The sequence below is a fragment of the Cervus elaphus genome, chromosome 19 (assembly GCF_910594005.1).
Source record: "Cervus elaphus chromosome 19, mCerEla1.1, whole genome shotgun sequence".
Taxonomy (NCBI): Eukaryota; Metazoa; Chordata; class Mammalia; order Artiodactyla; family Cervidae; genus Cervus; species Cervus elaphus.
In genome coordinates this window covers 11,243,868-11,258,904 of record NC_057833.1, presented here as the reverse complement: position 1 = coordinate 11,258,904, position 15,037 = coordinate 11,243,868, and the positions used below count along the sequence as shown (strand labels likewise).

The 15,037-nt window shown below is 37.8% G+C and overlaps 1 protein-coding gene across 5 annotated transcripts in view; it reads left to right on the top strand.

The window, feature by feature from the left end:
* VEPH1 (ventricular zone expressed PH domain containing 1) overlaps window positions 1-15,037 on the top strand; it is a 320,038-nt gene that overhangs the window by 246,231 nt on the left and 58,770 nt on the right. For 4 of the 5 annotated variants that reach the window (XM_043874507.1, XM_043874506.1, XM_043874508.1 and 1 more), the window contains exons 13-14: window positions 7,563-7,699; window positions 12,760-14,346. In XM_043874507.1, coding sequence (XP_043730442.1) covers window positions 7,563-7,699; window positions 12,760-12,996 — 374 coding nt within the window. In that variant the 3' untranslated portion in view covers window positions 12,997-14,346. Of the gene's footprint in view, window positions 1-7,562; window positions 7,700-12,759; window positions 14,347-15,037 lie in introns of those variants that run through there. The other variant, XM_043874509.1, reaches the window with a different exon arrangement.

Sequence of the window (15,037 nt, the reverse complement as noted above, 5' to 3'; positions counted from 1 at the left end):
CATTGATTCTGAGCATTTTTTTCCTGTAACTCTATTAACCTAAATCAAGGACATGCATATGATCTTTTTTTTAACTTAAAAAAATTTATTAATTTTTAATTGAAGGATAATTGTTTTACAGTACTGTGTTGGTTTCTAACAAACATCCACGTGAATCTGCCATAGGTTTACCCATGTCCCCTCCCACTTGAATGTTCCTCCCCCTCCCTTGCCATCCCACCCCTTTAGGTTGTTACAGAGCCCCAGTTTGAGTTCCCGGGTCATATAGCAAATTCCTGTTGGCTGCCTATTTTACGTATGGCCATGTATGTTTCCACGTTACTCTGTCCATACATCATAGCCTTCCTTGCCCCTCCTCCCTAGCCATGTCCATAAGTCTATTATTCTCTGTGTCTGTGTCTCCATTGCCTCCCTGCAAGCAGGTTCATCAGTGCCATCCTTCTAGATTCCACATATATGTGTTAGTATACGATATTTGTTTTTCTCTTTCTGACTTACTTCACCATATGATCTTATACTGCTATCCTATGCTTTAATTTTATGGAAAGTTCACAACAATTTTTTTCCCACTATTGGTTTTGCAGTTTTACTATTTTGGATATTGTATGGCCTATTACTGTCATCTACCATGAAGCTACTATCATTTCTTAGAAGTTCTTGAGCCATGTTAGAATCAGATGGGGATGCTGTTAAAATGCAGGGTCCCTCACCCTACCCCAAAATTATGGTTCAGTGGGTTCAGGGTGGTGCTTTGGAATTTGCATTTTAATAAGCCAGCACATAATTCTGATATAGGTGTTCCTCAGAACACAGGTTGGGAAACACTGCTGTACAAGTTTATAAAATAGTAGTTCTAAAAGGCTTTTTTTAGAACAATATTTCAGCAGTTAATAGAGAAGCCTAGAAAGCAGGCTACATTTCGATGGGCATGAAATTACTGAGAAAGGCAGTCATTTGGCACAAGTGAGAGTGCCCTCAGAGGGCTGCTGTCACATTGAGCTTGCCTGTCTTTTTTTGGACCCCACACATCTTGTGGGATGTTACAAAATCGATGCTGGATTATGCCTCCTTGTTTATTCACTACTGGTAAGGAAATATGGGCCTCTAAACACTGCCTGGGTAGTCATATGAAATATGCCATTTGTTACGATCCTTAGTGATTTCAGAAACCACAGACACTCAGTCTACAGAATGTGGCTCCTACGGCCTCCTCACTTGGTGCTTCTACCCCTCTTTTAGTGTACCCTCTATAATCAGAGTTGGGTTTATTAGATCTGGCACACACACAAGAAAATCAGTAAAACCATAAAAGGGGATTAGAGTAAACTTGAGACTCTCAATACACGGAAAGAAATTCCCCACAGACTGTATACGAGTTGTAATTCTCAGAAGCAGTCGTTTCAAGGGAAATGTTTTTTAAAAAAGACATACTTTTTCTCACTTCTTATTTTAAAACTAAATATTTGAGATTTACTTATTTCTTCCAGATTATGCCTTCTTTTCAAGGCATTTGTCTTTCTTTAACAATCAGGAAAAACATCTAAGAATTCCAATATCACAAATTAAGTTTATGACGGTCTTAATTATTTGTGCATAATGCAATACTTTTAAGACAAAAGTTGCATGAGCCAAAAGCACACAGTATAAGGAACTTCTGGGTGTGGGTAGTAGTCAGTACAATGTGAATACTAGTTAATGGCGGTGGGGGTGTCAACATCTACTATCATAAGAATAAGCAGGAAGCCTGGGGTAAAAGGGAGCAACCAGTAATGATGTGGAAAAGCCTCCCAATGCAGCCCAATCCATTACTGGATTAGCTTGAAAATGGCCATTGTGATGAACAAATGGATCTGTTACTCAAAATCAGAAGAGTTCACCTCCCTTTGGGACTCTTTGAATTGCTTATCACACCTCAAATTCAAAGCCTGCAGTCCTTGAACTTTAAAAGGGTTTATTGTCTTACTCTGAATTCTCTCACCATTCCTAATGCTTTAATATAGTATGGGTTTATTACATCCTTAATTGGAGGGAAGGAGATAGGTTTTATCCTCAGGCCATTAGGATCTGGTATTTATAAAAACCAACTGTTCATCATTACAGTCAGAGAAGGTGATGACGATGATCATGAAGATAATAGCCACTATTTGCTGACATCTTCTTAGATAGCAGAACTTAGTTAAGCAAGGCTAGTGCTAACTTTTACAGAATTTTATGTACCTTTATTAATGGTGGTTGATGTCCACTTAGGGGGGTGTATGACTTAAATAGCAAAATTCAGGCTGAATTTCAACCTCTATACCCCCCTTAGCTGAGTGCTCTTGGGCAGTGAACAACCTGCTGGGTGGCCCTGTTGTTAAGCGTGACATCTCTGGAGAAGAGGAAACTGAAGCTCTGCTGCTAAGTCACTTCAGTCGTGTCCGACTCTGTGCAACCCCATAGACGGCAACCCACCAGGCTCCCCCGTCCCTGGGATTCTTCAGGCAAGAACACCAGAGTGGGTTGCCATTTCCTTCTCCAGCGCATGAAAGGGAAAAGTGAAAGTGAAGTCTCTCAGTCGTGTCCCGACTCTTAGCAACCTCATGGACTGCAGCCTACCAGGCTCCTCCGTCCATGGGATTTTCCAGGCAAGAGTACTGGAGTGGGGTGCCATTGCCTTCTCCGAACTGAAGCTCAGGGAAGCTAAATAACTTGTGCAAGACCATTCAGCCATTGAGTTGCAGTTTCTGGACTTCAGCTAAGGTCTGATTCCAAAGTCATTGCCCTTACCCCATCAACTCTCGGCCTAGACCAGAGAAAGTCTTTGGTACAGCCCTGTATGATTTATTACAGTAAGGAGAAAACACGGCATCCAACACACTATATTTAACTAAATTATAATTGGCTAAGGTATGTACCAGGTGAAGCAGTTGGTAAAGAATCTGCCTGCCAGTGCAGCAGACACAAGAGACACGGTTCGATCCCTGATTTGGGAAGATCCCTTGGAGCAGGAAATGGCAACCCACTCCAGTATACTTGGCTGAAAAATCCCATGGACAGAAGAGCTTGGCAGGCTACAGTCCATGGAGTTGCAAAGAGTCAGACACAACTGAGCACGCTCACACACACACACGCACACACACACACACACACACACACACACACAAGGATATAGTCACAATTGCAATAAACCTTAATGCAAGGTGGAGACCTTAAATTACTGAACTCTCATGCTCTTGAGTTGTATGACTACAGAAATTATTGTTTTTCATTATGTTCATTACAAAGCATTAGCTTCCACTTTGCGTGATGTCCAGGGATCTTTAGGACTGGTCTCTCCTTGAATCTCACACCTCATCTCTTGCTAGCCGATCCTGCCAGGTTCCCATCACTAAGAATAAGTGACAGCTTCTAGAATGCATTGCATGCCCAGTCTGTCAGCCTCAGCCCTTTGCAGGTTATTTTCCTTTTTCTTTTTTCAGAATATCCCTCTTCACTTCACCTTCATCACTGCCATTTGTCCTTCAGAATTCAGCCCAGACGCAGATACTCCAGGAAGCTTTCCTGCTTCCTACCCCCAATGTAGAGCAGGTGCCTCTCCAGAGTGTTCAGTCTCCTTACCTCTGGTTTTCAGTTACATTCTGGCAGGCGATCAGAGGGAGGGAGCGGTGTGAGGTCTGCTTATTTGTTCCCGACTCCCTACCTGCTTGGTCACTGCAGGTTGACCGTGCCCTCCATCCACGGCCCCAGCTCCTGTCGGGCGGTGCTTTGCATACAGCCCCTAACTGGTCTCTTCAACTTCCACTTCAGCCAGAGGGGTGTTGTGCCTCCTCCTGGTTTCTGGCCCCGGAGCACTAAAATGCCTTTCCTAACCATGCCCACATCTGTGTAAACAGTCCCTTTATTAACTCCCTTCAGTTGCCCAGCTGGAGGTGCCCCTGTTTCCTGCTGTGACCATGCCTGATCCACAGCTGATCCCATCTGGTGTCCAGGAGGCTTCATGCCTGTGCCGGCTCTAGGCCCCTGATTAGTCCTTAAGAAAAGCAAGATCTTTGCTAATGGGGATTCAGAAGACCTTTCAAATAAAGTCCAACATGACCTCCCCTATGATTATCTGATACCCAATCTCTTTCCTGGATCTTACACCAAAAAAATCTTAAATTGCCTACAGGCAACCCCTCCCCCTTCAGCTCATGACTTTGACCAAAGTGATTGCTTTACAAACTTGCTTCTGAGTTCATTGATTCTTCCAGCTTCTTTAGGTTTTTTCTTTTCATTCACTTCCCCTCACATGTCATTCTTGCTACCTCAGTCCTTCTCTGCAGTCCTTCCACAAGTTCCTCTCTCCCTTCTTTAGCAGGGACTCAGCCCTCCTGTCACTCTCTCCCAGCTAGAAGGAGAATTTTCTTTCTTTGAGTTCTGTAATGCTTGGCTTCTCTATACCAAACTCTACACTGAGTTGTCAAATTTGTAAAATGCTTTATCTCACCACAAGATGGTAAACTCAGGCTCTCTCTGAGCTGGGCTTCGTGACGCCCTCAGATCCAAACGCAGTGCTTTATAGCCTACATGTGCTCAAAATTATGTGTGAGATGACTGGATATGGCTGCTAGATCAATAGAGGAACATTCTTTATTGCTTTAAGGTATCTGTGCCTGATATTATTCACCAACTTCTCAGTGAGTAAGACTAACATTTTCAAATTTCATCTTTTATCAACATAAATGTCGTCAAGTCCTGGTGCAAAAAGGAATACAGTGAATATATAACCATTTGTATTAGCATTCTAAGACTTTTAAGTTGATAAATGTAATAATTTGGGTTCCAATTACACTAGAGAATTTAGTTTAATATTTCATAAACTGAATTATTTTCAGTTTATTTCATAAATAAATGAAATATTCTGTAAACTGAATTATTTTCAACCAACTGATAATTTTAAAAAGGAACAGTTGCTGGTTGGTAGAGAATGTCTTAGCCAAACTGTGATGCTTTGAATGAAATAATGTGTTAATTAGCAAGTGAGAAAATACTTAAATATCCTGTATGCATTACATGCAAGCAAGATAGTTTTAGGCACATGATCATTTCCTCATAGTCTCATTCGACATGTTCTTTTTCAAGTGGAATATGATCATCCTTAGAAAGAATTAGTTCCCCATTTTGGTCATGAAGAGACAGCAATATCATATGAGAATTATTGCTCACCAGGACGTGCTATGGGCAATAGACCTATTGAAAGAATGCGTGGCCAGTAACACTTATGCCAGACATAGTTATTTTAAAAAACTTTTTTTTAGAACCCAGGATAGCCACTGGAAAAAAAAAAATTAGTCTTTCTCTTTTTTTGCCTTTTGAAACTATTTTTAAATTAATCCTATATGTACAAATAGCCTGACTTTTAAGAATTACCTGAAGTTGACTCTGATTCCTAAATTAAGGTCCTAACAGGCAGCTAGTTTAAAGTGCTGCTGAAATTTCCTTCCTAAAATCTTTTCCGTGGACTTTTCCCTGGGATCCACTTTCACTGGCAGTGAAAATCTACAGTGAAGTCTTCTTTGCTCAGCAGCATTTCTCTATCAGTCTTCATCTTTCATTTTCCAGTAAGCCTATCATTTTCTCTGGAGTCTCTCACAATCATTGTAGGCATGTGGGTCTGTGGGCATGTTATCCCAGCCACTTCATGTCTCAAACAGTTCCTTTGACTATTTTGGTCACATACACTTCAAGTGAAGCATTTGCACCTGCCTTGAGATTTGGATCTACGTTGAGAAGTTCTTGTAGCTAACTCCCAGTGTCAGATTCAGAAGGAGACATGTGCTTAAATATTACGTAAATCCCAGCCCTCCAGGACCAGTAGCACTTGGGGAAGATGTGGTGTCCCGAGTGCTCTACCTGCTACATAAAGGAAGCAAGGACTGTGTTTATGGAAAATTTAAATTTGCAAACAGCATACTCCCTTTAAGAAAGCTCTTAATAGATGATTGCTAGCAGAACACAGATCATTTTGTTAGCATTGGTTGTCGATGATTCTTGAGCAATTGCCTTGCATACTCTCCGCTATGCCAAGTACTAGCCGCCATGGGGCACACTAGAAAATGGGAGGTACTTCTCATCACTGAAACCTCAGATTAAATGCCACCTCGAATGTGCAAGCTCTTTCCTGACCACTTACATGCATGTGCACCAACCCCAAGTCACTCACTCTCTTCATCATAACCTACCACTATCTAACAATATATTTCATATATTGTTTCTGTTACTAGCCTTAATTTGGGATTGACAATGGAAGATCCAATTGACTAGTCATCAGACAAGAAGGGAAAAAAGCCAGATTAGCTTTAATAGAATTTGTTTATAAAAACTATATATTTTATTATTTCTTACCCTGACAGTGCTGTCATGATGGACAAATACCCCATCTGAGCTAATTATTTAACCTATATTAGAAAAGAGAAATGATGAATGGGAAGGACAGGTTGTGTTCATATGTTCAAAGAGGTACTATCCAAATTTAACAGTAATTAACAAATTTCATTACTTTCAAGGTGCCATGAATATCAAACATTAATGTAAATAAATAAATATTGTCATACACCTCAGAAATCAGATTTTTTTACATGAATTGGAAGAATGAATCTTACATAGTTTGTAAAACAAATGATTCTTCAGTTCAACATATAAACTTCTGACATCATAATCAATCTTCTAACTCTATGGTTCTGTGTTATCATCCGTACTCTACTTCAGTGTGAAATGAATCCATTAATTCAACAAAAATTTACACACTTCATACTAGGTATGCCTGATCTAACAATAGTGAACAAAGCAAAGACGCTGACCTCATTGAGCTTTCAGTTGAATGGTAAAGAAAGACATTAATCAGGTAAATGCCAATAATCATCTTTGAATGATGATATCTGAGAAGAGAAACATACCAGATGCTCTGAGAATATATGGCAGACAAAGTCAGTTGGGTCTGGGTTTGGGAGAAGTCTCCCAGAGGAAGCCACGTTTTGAGTTGAAATATGAAATAATTAGTTTTTAACTAGGTGAAGATTTAACTGTGGAGAGTGGAGATAGAGTGTGTGTTCCAGAGAGTGGAAAAATCATGTTCAAAAGAGTGGGGTAGGTTTGTTTTTGCAGCTGTTAAGCGTTCAGGAAAACACATATTTGCACTACATTGACTTTTGCTGGCAAATAGCTAAATATACTTGGTTTGTGATTGTTTATAAAACTACATCTCTAAAAGTTTGTGTGAATAACATACCATGAAACAAAGGAGTTAGGAAGCACAGTGCTGAGTATCTGGATGAACTTTAAAAAACTGCTAACCAAATGCTCTTTTCGTGAAATATATTCCTTTTGCAAATCTCAATGAGGGCTTTCAACACTTTTCCATTATCATATCTAAATTGTGCATTCTTTTAGGGACAAAGGGGGAAAGCTTAACCAGATTCATAATTTTTTAGCCACTTTCCAAGTATACTTATTGGGTCTGGTTCACTGTACAATTCTGACTTTTGATCATTTGCCAAATGAATAATGAAAAATAAATGGCTTGAATGTTCTATTACCTTCAACAGTTATAAATCAAGATGGCCAGCCCCTCATAGAAGGAAAACTTAAAGAGAAGCAAGTCAGATGGAAGTTCATCAAAAGGTGGAAAACCCGTTATTTTACACTGGCTGGAAATCAACTTCTGTTTCAAAAAGGAAAGTCTGTAAGTCCCTCTGCCATCTTTTACGCGTTTTTAAAGTCTTGATCTTTGCCAACCTGATAGGCATTTTGTTTGGAGTAAAATGGCCAATAATTTTTCCTTCTCCATTTTACAGTTCTACAGTGTCATTTTATTATATATACCTTTTTGACTGTCTGTTCTATTCGTTCCTAAATAAGTTGGTTCACTGTCCTTCACAGTTGATTATGGAAGGGTTTTTTTGTTAACGTAAGTTTTAGAAGATGAACCACAGAAGGTCTACCCAGGAATCTTGACTTGAACCCCGTGCATTCTGTTTCCTTGTGGATCACCTACATAAATGTGTGGCTTTCTCTGACTTCTTTTACGATTGAAGGCTATATTTGGATGTGGGGACCTGAAGAAGGGAAATAGTAGGCAGGGAAGAAAGAGAAAAGGTTGATTTATTTTAAGTACTTTTTGTGTAGTCAACCCAACTCAGTTTTGCTTGGGGAAAATATTACTGTCTTTCATTTAATATTCAGTTAATGGATAGAACAAAATTCTGAAAGAATTAATAAATATTCATTTAATATAATTTTCAGTCTTAAGTAGGAGTAAATATCTGTATTCTGAATTTTCAGTGAGAAACTTGTGAAATAACATTATATTGCAATCAACAATGCAAAGTATCCCTTTCTTTCCAAATCAGAGTTATTTATCATTAAACTCTTCTCACTCAAGATTGGGGAACATGAAATCTTGATGTACTTCTTGGCTATTTTGAGATATAATAATAATAACTTCTCAGTGCTTATCATGTGCCACAGTGGATTATCTCTCACAATCTTCAGAACAATTCTTTGAGATCAGCACTGTTATTATTGCCATTTTATAGATGGGGAAACTGAGGCACAAAGAGACTGGTGGGCTTGTCTGAGGACAGAGCCAGTAAGGTGAAAAAGGGTAAAGCTGGAGTTAGACTCAGGCAAAGTGACACCAAAGTATGTTCTTAAATGAGTACACCATCAAGCTTCCCATGTACATCTAAAATACAGGGTTAGCAGCAAATCAAAGTGTGTCTGGATTAATTGATGAGAGTGTTAAATTACTAAAAAATTACATTTCACTAAGAGCACATGCACTGCATCTTTAGAATGCTCATTACCAAATTTGTTTAAACTTCTCAACAGAAATCAAATATGGTGTATCTGTATTATGATGAATTCTGATCAGTGTTCTTTTAGTTAATAAAGCTTCACATTAACTTTTTAAAGGAAAAAGAACATTTTGATGGCACCTGTTTTGAACTCATGTTACTTTCTTCATCTGTGTGTTTTGTAAAATATACAGATGGACTTTCCTGTGGCTAAAGATCTTTTTGAATGAGAAGTGTAATGGTGTGTTCAATTTGGAAAGTTATTGGAGGTGTAAGGAAGCATTTTTTTTTAGCATAGGTTCACACTGAAGCAACTTTAAAGTGTTTAAAATGACCATTTGAACTTCCTATCTTTGTTAAAGAAATCAGAATAGAAGTTAAGATGTAGTGATTTTTCCGATCCCTTGGGACAGAGTAGAGTTAGTGCGTAAGAGTGTTTTTCCTGAACTACTGACCTTTATACTTCTTGATTCAGAGCTCTTTAATAAAAGTTAAAGAATAAGCTATTTTATGATTGGCTAACTTATTTGACATCTTTATCAGGAGATAACGATTTGACATTCCAGAAGTCTGACAGATCATTTGGCTCAAATATTAGGAAATACCATACTATAGCATAGAGACCACACCAAAACCCCTCTCATCCTCAGGGACACTGTAGCCTTGCAGTGGTCAGCAATCCAGCTGCAGCTTCTGCCACATCATAGAGGGCCTTTCTTGTAAGTGAGGAAAATGTGCATTTTAAAGTAAGAACTAAAAGCTTTAGTGTTATTTTTCACTTTTGCCTTCTAAGGTCTTCATCTCCACCAAACAGCTAGGTAATGGTTTCCTTTGATTTCTTGTCTGTTTCTATCTTAGATAATTCACTGTCCACTGGTAACCTTTTTTTCTTTCTTGTTCACTTCCTACATGTATCAATTTTCTACTATAATCTAATTTAAAATACATAATTTTATTACTGTCAGATACTTACTATAGACCAAATTAAACTAACAAAGTATTGCTATTATCTTATAGAGATATCTTCACTTTTTATTCTGTATATCCCCTTAAAAAATTTTGAAAACTCTGCCTAACACCTTGTAGCATTTTAATTTACATAAATACTTTTATCATAAGTTTAAACAGTTGCACAAACCATACTTTCTATTGAATTTTAAATATTGTCACTTTAAAATTTAAAAATCACATCTCTCCTTTAAATGCAACCAATAGAATAAAAAATACCATTGCAATTTGAAACCTAACACCATCCATTTAAAAAAATACACAAATTAGCTCTTCTTTAATTGATGTGTTCATGTTGTTTCTTTGAAATCACATTTTTGTTCTACCATTCCCATAGCATTTTATCCTGATCACCTTATCATTTTCGACTGCAGTAAAAACTATGTATATATATTTAAATTTAGTGATTTTAATTTCTTGTGACCGTCAGTCTCAAAGTGTTAAGATCTTTTATTAACTTTTAAAAATATGTTACTTATGAAAACCTATAAGTATAATACTAAAGTAATAGTTATTAAACATTAAAAGTTAAATGCTTTTTAATGTTTGGTTGAAGGACACTTCCCTTACATCAGTATTTTTTTTAATTGAAGTATAGTTGATATACAATGTTGTGTTAATTTCTGCTGTAAAGCAAAGTGATTCAGTTATACATTTATTTATAATATATATCTATATATACCTTCTTTTTAAATATTCTTTTTCTACAATGTTTTATCATAGGATATTGAAGATAGTCCTCTGTGCTGTATATATGTCCTCTGTCTGCTGTATCCTGTAGGACCTTGTTATTTATCTGTTCTACATGGAATAGCTTACATCTGTTAACCCCAACCTCCCACTCCATCCCTCCTCTAAGCCCCTCCCCTTTGGCAACCACAGGTCTGTTCTCTATGTCTATGTCTGCTTCTGTTTTGTAGATATTAGATTCCACATATGATAATTCCACATACCGTATGATAAGTGATATCATATGGTATATAGCTTTCTATTTCAGACTTATTTCACTTTGTATGATAATCTCTCATTGCATCCATGCTGCAGCAGATGGCATTATTTTGTTCCTTTTTATGGCCGAGTAGTATTCCATTGTATATATGTAACATATCTTCTTTATCCATTCATCTGCTGATGGACATTTACACTGATTCCTTGGCTATCTTGGCTCCTGTGAATACTGCTGCTATGAACAAAGGAGTGCATGTATGTTTTTGTGTTATAGTTTGGACCACATATACCCCAAGAGTGAGATTGCTGAGTCATATGATAATTCTGTTTTCTGCTTTCTGAGGCACATCCATACTGTTTTCTACCGTGGCTGCACCAACTTACATTCCCACCTACAGGGCCGGAGGGTTCCCTTTACTCCACACCCTCTCCAGCTTTTCTTATTTGTAGACTTTTTAATGATGGCCATTCTGACTGGTGTGAGGTGGTACCTTATTGTAGCTTTGATTTGGTGTTTTCTAATAATTAGCAATGTCGAGCATCTTTTCATGTGCCTAGTGGCCATCTGTATGTCTTCTTCGGAGAAATGTCTATTTAGGTCTTTTGTCCCTTTTTCACTTGGATTGTTTGTTTTGTTGTTGTCAAGTTGTGTGAGCTATATGTACATTTTGGAAATTAAGCCCTTGTCGGTTGCATCATTTGCAAATATTTTCTCCCATCCTGTAACTTGTCTTTTCATTTTGTTTATGATTTGCTTCGCAAAAGCTTGTAAGTTTAATTAGGTCACATTTGCTTATTTTTGTTTTAATTTCTATTGCCTTGGGAGAGTGACCTAAGAAAATATTGGTACAACTTATGTCAGAGAATGCTTTGCCTATGATCTCTTCTAGGAGTTTTGTGGTGTCATGTCTTATGTTTAAGTCTCTAATCCATTTTATTTTTATGCATAGTGAGAGGGTGTGTTCTAACATCATTGATTTACATGCAGCTGTCCAACTTTCCTAGCACCACTTGCTGAAGAGACTATCTTTTTCCCATTGTATATTCTTGCCTCCTTTGTTGAAGATTAATTGACTGAGGTGTGTGGGTTTATTTCTGGGCTCTGTTCTTCTGACATCAGTATTTTGAATTGCTCTTTTTGTTTGATGCTCCTGAGATTTTTCCAAGGTGGACAATACACTACAGAAAGTTTGGGATGAGTGAAAAAGATGTTTTTCCATTGCAAAGTGAAAAAAGGATGATTATGAATGGGCAGGTAGGGAAAGGAGGGTTGGCAAGATTCTCAACCACAGGTACATTCTCCAGTAGACAAAATGGATTCAGGGATGTTAAAGATCTGAAACTGCTTTAAAGAGTATCTGATTCCTTAAAAAATATCCATGCTAGCCCAGCCTGACAACTCTGGTGCTAGAGAGATTCTGAAGTATCTGCTTTAATGCAAAGAAAATGTAACATCATTAAACATTCCTTCCCTTAATGTTTGTGGACAAATCATGCTTCCAAAGATTGAGAAAGTTTCAAAAACAGTTTGATCTACTTAAACATTGGAGCCCTGTGTATTCAATTAACACCTCTTTCTCAGAGGTAACCCAAAGAAAAATTCAATTTCAGGCCTCTAAAATTATCTCAAATTCTGAGTTAATAGTACCCCAAATTGTACAGCTACCTTTTGCTCTAACAGTGTTATTATCGATAGAAAATGGCATAAAGTCAAAGAAATATGAATCAAACATCTTCCCCAGTCCCACCATATAATAGTTTTCTATAAATTGGCTATTTTGTTTTAGCTTAAGATAGTACAACAAAAAACCAGCTGGTCACTTCTTCAGTTGTTTTCATGACTATTCGAGGCCTTAGCACCCAAAATAACAAAGGTCTCAAGTCACGTGAAGTGAACCGATTCTGATCCTCTTGGAAAATTCTCCAGGAGCCAGAGATCTTTCCATCCTCTGGAAGCCAGCTCATGTTCTTTCCTTCCCATGCATTTCAGAAAGATGATCCTGATGACTCCCCAATAGAGCTCAGCAAAGTACAGAGTGTGAAAGTTGTGGCCAAGAGACGCAGGGATCGCTCTCTCCCCCGGGCTTTCGAAATCTTCACAGACAATAAAACCTATGTTTTCAAGGCCAAGGATGAGAAGAATGCAGAAGAGTGGCTCCAGTGCATCAATGTGGCAGTTGCCCAAGCAAAAGAGAGGGAAAGTAGGGAAGTAACCACGTATCTCTAGGGATTTGCAAGCCGATCTCATACCAGTTGTATGCAACGGACATGGCACTATAATCGCCAATGTCAAGAAAAAGAAAGAAATTCACCAAGTCATGCTGTCTTTTACTAAACACCAATGGAAAAGTTTTCCCCAGGAAGCAAGACTAAAAGTGGCAAGATCCTGATATGTTTCAGATCCATATGGCATTGGCATTAACTCCAGAACAGCTTTGTAAGGCATATAAGAAAAGGAGTTATGGATGATATGGAGCCAGAAAGGGGAGAGAAGGGATCTAGAAACTTCTGTACCTATGACATTGTACATTATAAGAAAACAACTTTAAAAGATACCTGAACTGCCTGTCCTAAGGAAAGATTAGGCACTTCTGATGAAAAGCAGTCAATAGTATTAAAAGGAAAAAACCTACAAGGAAAAGTCAAATTGATGAACACTGAGGAAAACCATACAACTTACTTACAGACATATAATTACATTTATCCTCTCCTAATGCAAAGGAGGCTAACACTTGGTAAAATGGTTCTCAGATTAAGCCAATTATGTAATTAAATATCTGTCCTTCATAACTCCTTATCTGATTATTCCTTTTAGGTTCATATAATATGATCTAAAGTTTAGTTCCTTGGCTATATCTCCTGCCAAGGCAGTAAGTGTAAGGTACAATTAAACACAGAAGACCATTTTCGCCATCTTCAAAATATATGCCATTTCTGTTAAATTTTGAGATTTTAAAGTTCTATACTTTCCTTCTTTTCATTCAATATTTTAATACCTCCAAATTATAAACATGTGTTTGTTTTTGCCATTACCCATAATTAAAAAGAATTAAATCATGGTAGGTAGAATTCTAGAATGGCTTTCATGACCCAAACCCTGGCAAAATCTCTTCCCCTGAGTATGCTGGAACCTACAGCTTCTAACTAATAGAATATGGCAAACAGGATAGGATAGTCTCTCCCATGATTATGTTACATTACATGGCAAAGGAAGGAAGTGTTTCAGATGTAATGAAGGTCCTTAATCAGATGACTGAGTTAACTGAGAGGATATGGTCTTGGGTAGGCCCGACCTAATCAGATGAGACCTTTGAAAGTGTGAACAAGTCAGAGACTCTCTGTCTCCCACTGACCTTGAATAAGCTGCCATGAGTTCTATAGCTTCATGGAAATGAATTTTGCCACAGGCAGTGTGAGCAGCTTGGAAAAAGATCCTGAGCCTCAGATAAGAGGTCTTTCGCCACCAACACCTTGATTGCAACTATGCGAAACCTCAAGCAGAGAACCCAGCTACACCATGCTTGGACTCCTGATCCATGGAAGCTTTGTGATAATAAATATGTGCTGTTTTAAACTATTAAGTGTCTGCGGTAATTTGTCATGTAGCAATAGATAACTAATACAAAAGCTAACTTATAATACACATACAGATTTTTTCCTTGAAATTTATTAAACACAGTCTAGTATAGAAATGTGGAGAAATGATGTTAAGTACTCAGTACTCTGAATTCTACCCTGACTCTATTGCTAACTCACTAGGATAGGAAGAACAAAGGGGCCAAGTTTAAGGAAGGGAACCATTCAATTTTAAGTTTAAATGTAAAATTTGAGAGTATTGTGAGTCATGGAAGTTCTTACAAGTTGGAAATAAGTTTGGGAGGTCAAAATTAGGGCTCATCATGTATATAGCTGGTCACTAAAGATGTGGAGTTAGAAGAAATTACTCAGGGAGAGTTAGACAACAGAATTAACAAGAGCTTCCTTGGGACACCCAGCATTTAAACAAAGGGAGGCTGATTAGTGTTCAGAGATACTATAAACCAGAGGAAATAATGTCACAAGAGTCAAGGTTTTCAAGGGGAAGAAAGAGATCAGTCATGTGAAATCCTGAAGAGTAATTGCTTAAGATAAAGAATGACTTTTGCAACTAGGAAGCAACTTGTGTCATTGGCAAGAACAATTTCATTGGAGTGATGACATGAAAGTCAAATTTCAGTGAGTTGAGGAATCAACAAGAGGTTAAAAGTTTAAAACAACAGTTGAACTCC